The sequence below is a fragment of the Pollicipes pollicipes genome, unplaced genomic scaffold (genome assembly GCF_011947565.3).
Source record: "Pollicipes pollicipes isolate AB1234 unplaced genomic scaffold, Ppol_2.1 Scaffold_5724;HRSCAF=6776_pilon_pilon_pilon, whole genome shotgun sequence".
In the NCBI taxonomy this organism is placed as follows: domain Eukaryota; kingdom Metazoa; phylum Arthropoda; class Thecostraca; order Pollicipedomorpha; family Pollicipedidae; genus Pollicipes; species Pollicipes pollicipes.
Genome location: NW_023596746.1, coordinates 35,685,648 through 35,695,972, shown reverse-complemented (window position 1 = coordinate 35,695,972; position 10,325 = coordinate 35,685,648). Strand labels below are relative to the sequence as shown.

The window sequence follows — 10,325 nt, the reverse complement described above, 5'->3', positions numbered from 1 at the left end:
GCAGCCACATTCTGACGCCAACTCAAGTCTCGTGAACCCAACGGTCGTCCTCTCGCTCGCCTCGGCCCCCGGCAGCCCCCGGCGGGCGCCACCCACCGGACTGCCGGCTGGGTTGACGTGCACGGAGTGGCGCGACGGCCGGCGCAGCTGCGTCTCCATCGACTTGGACGTCTTGAGGATGCCCTCGGGCCGGTACTGCGGCACTGGGTGCGGGTGCGCGCTGAACGTCGTGAACTGCTCCAGCGTGCGGTCCACGCTCGCCTCCATCGGGTAGTTGGGCGAGTACTCGGCCGCCCAGTGCACGCGCGCGCCGCCGTGCGAGCGCTCCAGCGTGCGGTACGGCCGGTCGGCGGTCGCCTCGCGCCGCGCCGGCCGGCCCAGCGTGCTGTACGGCCGGTCGGGGATGGAGCGCGAGCGCGGTAGGCTGTGTACGTCCCGCACCAGCGTGCCTGCCGACGGCGGGGGCGCGGTCACGGGCGGGGGCGACGCGAGCCGACGCGGGAGGGGACGGCGGGGGCGCGGTCATGGGCGGGCGCGACGCGAGCCGACGCGGGAGGGGACGGGCAGGGTGCAGTCGCGGGCGGGCGCGACGCGAGCCGACGTGGGCGGGGCTGGGGCTGGGGCGGGCGCAAGACAACAGGCCAAAGGAGAGGTGGGGGATAGCTCCACCGAGCTGCTATAGAGACGGGAACAACAGCAAACTGACTTGGATATGAAGTTCATAGTATATAAGCTGAGGTCAGCGACAACTGCATCATTGCAATTTTTTGTAGTTCATAGTGTGAATAAAATCAAACACGGCCACCTCGTGCGCCTCACACAGTCACAGAACCGCTCACAAAAAACAACACCCTCGCACACAATAAACAGCACATGACCATTCACGACAGCAAAGCAGACAAGGCAGGAAGCACGATCCGCCACGAAAGGGACTCTACCCAACAAAAGAGGAGCGATGACAGCGCCAGGTCGGTCAGTACGATGGAGAGAACGCGATGAGACAGGGACAGAGACGACAGAAATTGCGACGAGGCGGGGACAGACCGAGACGGAGACCGTGACGGAGACGGAGACGGGGAGGCCATACATCGAGAGAGAGACAGACTGGGAGACTGACCCGTACCGTAGGAGGGAACGCTGGAGACGTCGGAGACGGAGCGCGGGAACTCGTTGACGGACGTGTTGGGCGTGTTGAGCTCGACGTCGGCACTGCCAGAGCCTTGCGACATCTCCCTGCGGCGCCCGGTAGCCCGTCAGTCACCGGAGCCGGCAGTGCCGCCGCGCAGGGCTGTTTACAGCTCAGCAAACCCGGGGAGAGGTGTGGCTTCAGCCGGCGCCCGCCGCGCCCGTGAGGTGATGATGAAGCGCAGGGTACGGGCTCATGCCGCGAACCCGGACATACGGCGACGAAAACTCTGGATCCGCCGCTGAAGTGAAAGACATCTTACAACTAAAGCTTGGACATTCTTGCTTCCTGAACAATGCCAGCCGTGTCGTACGACGCCCGACCAGCGACACAGCAGCTGACGCTACAGTCCAGCGTACGGCGCCGCGTCACAGCCGCTGGAGCCGGCAGCCAGAGCGGCGGCACGGCTGGCCGGCGGCGGCCGCCCGCTGCGCGACCGGTGCCGACGGGCGGCCGTTCCCTTCCCCTCCCCGCGGAAGGGCGGACCGTCACCTGTATGGCCGGCCCCGCGTCGGGATCGGAGTCGGCTTGGACGAGTAGACGATGATGCCGCATATGACGAGGAAGAATGACAGGAAATACAGCACGTGAAACTGAAAAGGGACAGACGTTAAAATGGCGCTGCGTCACCTTCGCGAGCGACGCTCGGCGGAGTTGGGCAATGCTATCGCATCACACTGGAAGCGTATGGCTTACGTTTCTGCGGTGCATAGCGCCGCGCTACTGGAGGGTCACCTTTCGCCAACGTGCTGTCTAATACTCGGCCGGCTGGCCAAGTAGTAGGAAGCCACCACCAGATATGCGTTAGATGGCACCATCCGGGTCACTACACATACTGGGAGGGAGATAACGAAAAACGCCGGTTCAGTGGGAAACATGAGTTACAATCGCGATCTCTAGCAAAATCGCAAAACGCTGAGTCGACGAATGATCGTGGGGGGTCATTTTGCGCTGAGCCCATGAAGTGATCCACTAGTTCAACACGCTGGACGAAAGTAAGAGTCATAATAGTGATGGCTATTGGGTCTGTTTGGCATAGCTCCATAAAGCGAAACCACAAGCTGGCGCATTCATCTACTGCGTCGTGTAAGCGTCCGAACAGAGGATAAGTCCACTTAATTTGAAGATATGTTTGTTTAAGAGTCGATTCGACGCGTATCAAGTGCGCTGATTCGTCAATTCCGTGTTATGAAACTAGGCCCAGACTCGGACGGGAGAGGCCGGCCGAATCGGCAGAAGATGCCGCCATTGTCCACAGACCCTGCCCACCTTGAAATGGAAGAGCAGGATGCCGGCGATCAGTGAGAAGAAGTCTGAGGTGAGCAGTGAGAGGTTGACGCTGGTGGCGCTGGTCACCCGCACCACCACCGGCATCATGGCGTAGAAGCTGAACTGGGCCAGCGAGAAGCCGGCCAGCAGCGCCGCCACTCGCCAGTCGGTCCAGTCCAGGCCCAGCACCTCGTCCCGCTCCATCACCGCCCTGTCGCACGCAGACGCGATGACGTGTCAGTCAACACATCCTGCCGACCCGCCGGGTGGCGGCGAGCGTGCGGGTCCGGCCTCGCTGCGCATGACATGTGCAGTCGGACCGACGCACATCGCCACGTGGGTTCGATTCCCATGCCAGGCGCCGTATTTTTGCGACAAGGACGGGGAACTTGCCAAAGGACCGGGCGGCGGTGTGGTGGCATTACATCAAACGCAAAATTCACCAGCAATACCTGGCTAACAGTCTCGGTACGACAATCTAATGGTTTGGACCAGCTGCATAGTCGGATCGGTGTCCATAAACCAAGCATTGCCACGACTACCAGTGCCCTTCAAGCGAACAATTAACGTGATATTATCCGTCAAAAAGGAGACGAGCAGGAGCCCCTACCCGCCGCCATATCTTACCATCAGCAACAAGGAACCCTCGTCGCAGCGCGCACATCGTCAAACGAATGACGTCGGGCGCCCCTCGCTGCTGTGACAGCTCTGCTCCAGCACAAAATACTCAGTGACGACTCAGCGCCGGACAGCCCCGCTTGCGTGACCGATGCGCACGAGTTCACTTCGGACGCACCAGCCCCGCAGCCACGCAGTGCGGACGCGAGAGCGCGTTCGGCGGCGCGTGAGAGGCACGACTCACAGCTGGACGCCGTTGATGATGCTGCCGAACAGGCCGATCATGCCCAGGAACTCGACGACGCTGAAGTTCTTGACGACGAACTCCTGCCCGACGTTGGAGATGCCGTAGAGCGTGGCGCCGCCCAGGCAGAGCATGTCGCCCACCAGACGGTCCTGGCCTGTGGGCGCGCCGCGTGGAGGTCACGCTCGCGCCGCGCCCGGGGTGTGAGCGTGAGCGTGTCCGGTCGTCCACGCCAAGGAGCGACGGGGAGCGGCGGGGTCTCAGCTACACCCTGGCTCACTGTGTGGACTCCCCGGTGTGTTCAGAACCGCCACCAGATGGCCCAGCAGGGCAATCAAACAGATGTCGTCGCACAGAGACGTCACCGTGAACAAGTGGGCTCACTCACTGGCAATAATCATGGCGTGCGCAATGTGATGATCACGGCTCAGCACGATCACAGCGACAATGGTTGTTACCGTATCACCACTGTCGCAATAACTGACACCTTGAATTATGTCTTATCGTTCTGACTTGACTTGTAACTCGACGGTACCAGAAGGACACCACCACACACAGTCCCAATCTCGCAGCATTGCTCTGGTCGCGGTGGATGCGTAAGCGGGTGGGACGGCGGCCGGGCCGCGACACGGAGCTCAGCTCACCTCCGACGGAGCCCCGGCCCTCCTCAATGTCCGCCCACACTAGGCAGCCGACGCCCACCAGGCAGATGCTGACGCCGATGATGTGCAGCAGCTTGTACCGCACCTTCAGGAAGATCCACGACATGGCCAGCACCGTCGGGATGGCGAAGCAGTCGAGCAGCTGCGGGAGCGAGGCGCGCTGGTGACGGGCACGCGAGGCACGGTGTCCGCATGACGAGGCGACCGCCAGGCGACAGCGGGGCTCACTGGCCGACCCACAACCAACGCCGCAGCCTCACGCCGGGGAAGAGGCCGGAGGAGCCAACGCTACTTCGAATAATATCCACAGGAACGGCAGGGCTTGAGTTACGCGCGGGCCAGTCAGTGAGATAATCCAACGACGGCATTCCACGGCTAAAGGGACATAGTCATTGTGATGATTGAATATAATTTTTTTTGTCCGACCGTAGGACGACTTCTTTGTTTTGTCTTTGTCTGAAACCTGTAGCCAATGTCCACATCATGAAAAGCGATGCGAGGAGACCTATAGCGACTTCCTGACGCAATACGAATTACGTATAACACAACGCACCAACTGGTTCACGAAAATATACCCCACAAAAAACACTCACCAGAATACCAAACCAGCAAACAACCGGAGGCGTCCACCCCGCGATACAGCGGGCCCATGCTTACCGTGATGCTGGTGAGGGTGGTGTAGTTGTACGCCTTGACGACCAGGTAGTTGGCCTCCACGTCGAAGGCGGCCAGGATCACGTACTTCCAGCCGCGCTTCCTGAGCACGGCGACGATGCCGTCGTCGCCGGTGCGGCAGGCCAGCCAGGTGGTGAAGAGCAGGCAGAGCAGCGCGTAGTTGGCGAACGTCTGGGCTGTGGACGGACGGGGCAGAGCACGCGTCAGCGGGGCGGACAGACGAGGCAGAGCACGCGTCAGCGGGGCGGACGGACGGGGCAGAGCACGCGTCAGCGGGGCGGACAGACGAGGCAGAGCACGCGTCAGCGGGGCGGACGGACGGGGCAGAGCACGCGTCAGCGGGGCGGACGGACGGGGCAGAGCACGCGTCAGCGGGGCGGACGGACGGGGCAGAGCACGCGTCAGCGGGGCGGACAGACGGGGCAGAGCACGCGTCAGCGGGGCGGACGGACGGGGCAGAGCACGCGTCAGCGGGGCGGACAGACGGGGCAGAGCACGCGTCAGCGGGGCGGACAGACGCGGCGGCCGTTGCCCCAAGAGGCTTGACCCGAGTGCAACGTTAGGAGAGTTCTGCACGAATAAACGTCCACTGGCAAAATATGCATGCGCAAAAAGCGCGGCGATACGCCCGGCTAGTCATGATCCGTACCAAACACGCATCATAAACACCCCGTAAACAGTGATACCCGATCATCCCCCCGCCTTCTGGCATGCACTGCCAACATCAAGACCGAGCGAGCAGGCGAGCTCGACGCTGGCTCGACTCGACGCGAGCGACTAGGCGCGAGCTCGCCCTGCATGGGCGTCGTCAGGCGCCGCTGCCGGCGGCGACAGTCTGCCCACCTGTCGGTATGCTGATGCCGTACTGCTCGGTCAGCAGCTGGCTGGTGACGCCCGTGCACATGTTGAGCACCGACAGCAGCTGACCCAGGAATATGGCCCGCCACACCGACCTGCCGGCATCAACGAGCGCGACAGTGAGCGCTGGGCTGTGGTCCCGCCCGGATCGACTGACCCAGCGAGCTGGAAGCGGGTTCTGGGAAGGGCTGATGTCGCGCCTGGATCGGCTAACTCAGCAAGCTGAGGGCGGCTTCCGGGAAAGGCTGATGTCCAACGATCGGATTCGGTTGCGATGTCTCAGGTCGATGTGAAAAGACGGTGAGGGTAGCACAATGGGGGAGCACTGTTCCCTGAACACCGAATAACTTGTCTATCACTTCACCGGCGCACAAGCGACGCGCCTTTCGTCGCAAAAGTTGCCCACCTCTACCACCGTGCCTTTAACCCTGACGCTTCGAATAGCCTTCGAGCGCACCCCGATCTTTCCACCCGGACCACGCCACGGACGGCAGGAGGCCGGGCGGAGACCACAGACCACACGAGGCCCCGCACGGGCGAGAGCGATGTCGCTAGAGTTGGCCGGCGTGCGACACGGACCGGCGCACGACAAGGGCCAGCGTGCGACACGGGCCAGCGTACAGGACCGGCGTACAACGCGGGCCGGCGTACGAGGCCGGTTAACGACACGGGCCGGCGGACAGGATCGGCGTACGACACGGGCCGGCGTACGGCGCCGGTTAACGACACAGGCCAGCGTACAGGACCGGCGTACGACGCGGGCCCGCGTACGGGGCCGGTTAGCGACACGGGCCTGCGGACAGGACCGGCGTACGACACGGGCTGGCGGACAGGACCGGCGTACGACACGGGCGCGGTCACACTGTGGACGTCACATCGGTGGGCGCGCGATGTGGACCAGAGTACAGCGCCTAGCCCCGCCGCGCCCCGACGGCAAGCCCAGCGGTCGCTGAAGCCGGGACGGAACCTGCCGTGGCAAGTTCATGGGCGCGCCTGCGCCGCGGATCATTGATGGTACGCCCCACCGGAGCACACCACACGCCGTGTCAACAAAGGCGCCATCAGCCGCAGGCGATCGGCCCCATCGGAGCGTCGCGCGGCTGATTATCATATGCGGGATATTTGTGCGGCTGCGGTCATAAGCGTAGCACGCGATCGTGAGGAGGCTGCGGCGAGGGGACACCGCAACACAGCTGGTGCTGAGTCTCCCACACTGACGACAGTACGCCAGGCAAGCTGCTCATATACGACGAGGTTGTGCAACACAACTGAACGAAAGCATTTGTGAGACCTTTATGACAGTCTTAATACGCCACTTGTCGACCCCGAAGAATTAGCTACCGGAATGTCACAGATGCTCAGCCCATATCAGCACTGTCACATCAGGAAATCAGGAAAACCGAGTCATTCAGCGTAAAGAAACAGGGGCGCTTAGACAGGGTACAAACTTGTACTCCCGTCAGGCTACTTCACCTGCTTTCCCAGACAACATTTGTAATATTTTAAAAACGCAGCTCCAAAACGGAATGCAGGCGAATGCTGCATACAATGTTGTGACGTGCCACAGGCAATATCACATCATTGCGAGTAGCATCATCATTAACGCCAGGCTGGCAAACACTCAATTCATGTTAAGATGGAGCAGGTGTTCAGGTATAGATACACCCGACTGCTACTCGGGTAACTACAGGGTGGCTGTCTGACAGACGTGGTGTCCTTGACAATCGGACAGCATCTCAAGTCAACATTGCGATACCTTGCACGACTTGCATCGCAAACAAACTAACAATCCTCCGGGTATCAAAAACCGACACATGCAGGGCAAGGTACAAAAAGCATGCTGAGCATGCAGTCAAAGCTCGATCCAAACCTAGGCCGCCAATGCATCGGTACCAATTTCCCAGCGGCCTGCCCACGCGAGGGCGCCGCGTCTCGCCCCATCCCGCGGGCGTCTGCTGGGGCAGCGATGGACCCGGCCGATCGTACTCACAGCGCGCCGGGACCGCACAGTGGCGAGAGCACCTCTCCGGGCCGACGCAGCATGTTGGTCACTGGCCGCGCGGCGCGGCGCGGCGCCGGCTCGCCCCGGATCGGGCGCGCCCACAACAGAAGCCCGGCGGCCCCGCACCGCTCCGCCGGGCGCGGACACCGTCGACCCGCCGCGCTAACCCGCCCGGCCGGCGGCGGCGCCACGGACCGCCTCCGCGTGGCGAGTCAGGGCGCCGCAGCGACGCCGGCAGCCGCCTGTCGCAAACTCCAGCCCCTCTGCGGCTGCTTGCAACGCGCCGGCGGTGACGGGGCCCGTGCCTGATTAACGGATGTCTCGGAGAGCCGGCGGTGGCTCCCTCTGTTGCTCGGCACGTGGTGGGCCGGCGAACACTGAACCCGCCAGGGCCGGCTGCCGCGGCCGAGCCGATATGCGGTCCAGATACCGGGGCACTCGAACAGACGTCACGGCGGGCCGTGCCCTTCAACGGTAACAGGTGGCTGCGCGCTAAATCGCGGTTAGCGACTGCGTCACGCTCGACAGTCAGCTGCCTCGGTAACGTCTTCAGGATCTGCTGTGACGCTGTATGTTTGGGTACCCATCCGCAGACACAATATTTTGATCCAGCCGTAACCAAATGTTGGCCACGGTGTGTCCAGGGCGGGTCTTCGCTATGTATGCCGGTTCCAAGCCTTCATGTCTCTCAAGAGACCTTCGAAGACAATCTGAACAGGTTTTCAACTTTTCAATCAGGAGAACAAATATGAAAGAACGTAGAAACGTACATTTAAGTCGATGCTCAAATAACCAAATAGCAGAAAGGCAGTAAAACTGAGAAGACACATTAACGCAACCCTTGTTGGTGCACCGCTTTGGAGACCTGACATGAACACCATTTCCGATCAACAGCAGATACGTTGTTAATTGGGTTGCTGACGATTCCCACAAGTGTTCTGAAAGCCCTACATTGTTTCACATTGAAATGAAAGGCAGTTACATCGTCTTCAAAAGTACGCAGGCTCACAATATGAGAAATCAGCGCCCAGCTTTGCTTAAAGGTATTTCCTAGGCTAGTTTGAAGGTGTCAGGGTGGTTCAAAAATACACATAACCAACGTATATGCAAACCGGGCGGCACTTAGAGTTCAAAACCACGTGGCTCAAACCTACACTGCGTAATGAAAAGTTGAGCCACGACAAAGCCCTATTAACGTATATGCAAACCGGGCGGCACTTAGGGCTCAAAACCACGTGGCTCAAATTACATGCGTAATGAAAAGTTGAGCCACCACAAAGCCCTATAACAGCAGGTTTGGCGGCAGGATAATAACAGAATATACTATATTTGAAATTGGTACCGGCAAAGCGAGTTTATTGGCTACTTTTTATCAATAATTGTTGCAATACTGCCATTCGAATAAAAATTGGTACACATATATCTGGCTGAAGCATTATAATCTGTTATAGGAAATATCTAGATTAGCATCCTTGATAGCCCAAACCTTTGGCTATATCTGGCAATATGCTGCTGCGGCGACATAACAAACCACTGGTTCTGCTGGCAGCATGCAGGACAGCACAGTCATTTTACGCCGTTCGTTGCTTGGCAATCCCGGTGAACATTTTCGTAAGAATAACTGCAATGACACTATCCTGACGTTTATGCAGTAATCTTCCCTGGGTTGTGTCCTAAAAGAGCCCACAAACAAACGAAACATCCAAATTTTAGGCATTGCACCACTGTTATATTCAAGGTTTGTTATCGAAGGTACATCTGTGTTCATCCAGGTGTGTCTATTTATAAACACTGTTCAGGTAATGTGTATATCCAATTGCATGCCAATAATAAAACTTAAGACCTTATAATGTGGAACATAGCATGGACTTTTAGCATCACACCAGGTACTGGTTGTCTTCAGGTTGTCATCTATCATGTATTGATGTTTAAAATACAATCATTGGCATGAAATCAATCATAATATTTCCTACTTCTTATAACAATGACAATGATGTGAACCCATTACAATGAGCACTGCACCAGTGGTCAGTGGTCAGGGATGCCAAAAGAGTCAGGGTCACTCAATTCAAACTCAACTTAACTCACTCCACTCAGCCCCAACGAACGGAGCAGTGGTTTCTGGTGCTCATTTCGAATTTATTTATGACAAGAACCGCATTATACACCTTCTATATGCATTATAACAAGACATATTAAGAGTCGGAATAGGTCACTGACCTAGAATGACCAGGGTCAATATCTTGTTTTTTTTTGTTTTTTTTAAACATACTGCCTAGCGTAATCTATGTCGCTTATCCAAACACAAAACACAAAACGATCTTGTAGGATTTTGGCGACCCTTACCTTCAAAAGGTCAGACGAGGCCACTTGACCTTAGATGAGCATGTGGCCGTCTGCTTGGAACAGGTATCTAGGTTCCAGGGGCCCTTTGGAGAACAACCTGTAATTTGACCTTGTTTGATCTTATTTGACCCGAAGGTCACAACCTAAGAACCTCAAGCTGTGACCTAAGTGAGATCATGTACAGGTCAATACACCCGGTGAATTTGGTGTCTCTAGCCCTCTTAGTTCTTGAGATCTCAGGGAGGTCAAACTGACCCCCCACACCCGAGCGAAGGGTGTCCAACCGGCCACCCGGGCGCGTGTTAGCATTGAATGCACCGTTGCCGCCTTCTCGGTAGTTGCACACTCAGTATATCCCCTCCATTGAGCTGACCGCTCGTTTATACGTGCCACCGGTTTAAAGTAATCCGCATCTGGACCGCAGTTAGGAACGTTTCTTGACAGCAAGGGTGATAATCGTCTCCA

At 58.3% G+C, this 10,325-nt stretch overlaps 1 protein-coding gene across 1 annotated transcript in view; it reads right to left on the bottom strand.

Annotated features, from left to right (window-relative positions):
* The window catches only part of LOC119102993 (solute carrier family 35 member F1), an 8,819-nt gene extending 1,248 nt beyond the window's left edge, over positions 1–7,571 (bottom strand). The window contains exons 1-9 of the mRNA XM_037226443.1: positions 7,503–7,571; positions 5,498–5,607; positions 4,637–4,830; positions 3,962–4,121; positions 3,318–3,474; positions 2,456–2,666; positions 1,679–1,779; positions 1,118–1,233; positions 97–449 (exon numbers count right to left, since the gene is read on the bottom strand). Of these exons, the coding sequence (XP_037082338.1) occupies positions 97–449; positions 1,118–1,233; positions 1,679–1,779; positions 2,456–2,666; positions 3,318–3,474; positions 3,962–4,121; positions 4,637–4,830; positions 5,498–5,607; positions 7,503–7,555 (1,455 nt within the window). The 5' untranslated portion in view covers positions 7,556–7,571. The remainder of the gene's footprint in view (positions 1–96; positions 450–1,117; positions 1,234–1,678; positions 1,780–2,455; positions 2,667–3,317; positions 3,475–3,961; positions 4,122–4,636; positions 4,831–5,497; positions 5,608–7,502) is intronic.
* Positions 7,572–10,325: the final 2,754 nt, after the last annotated feature.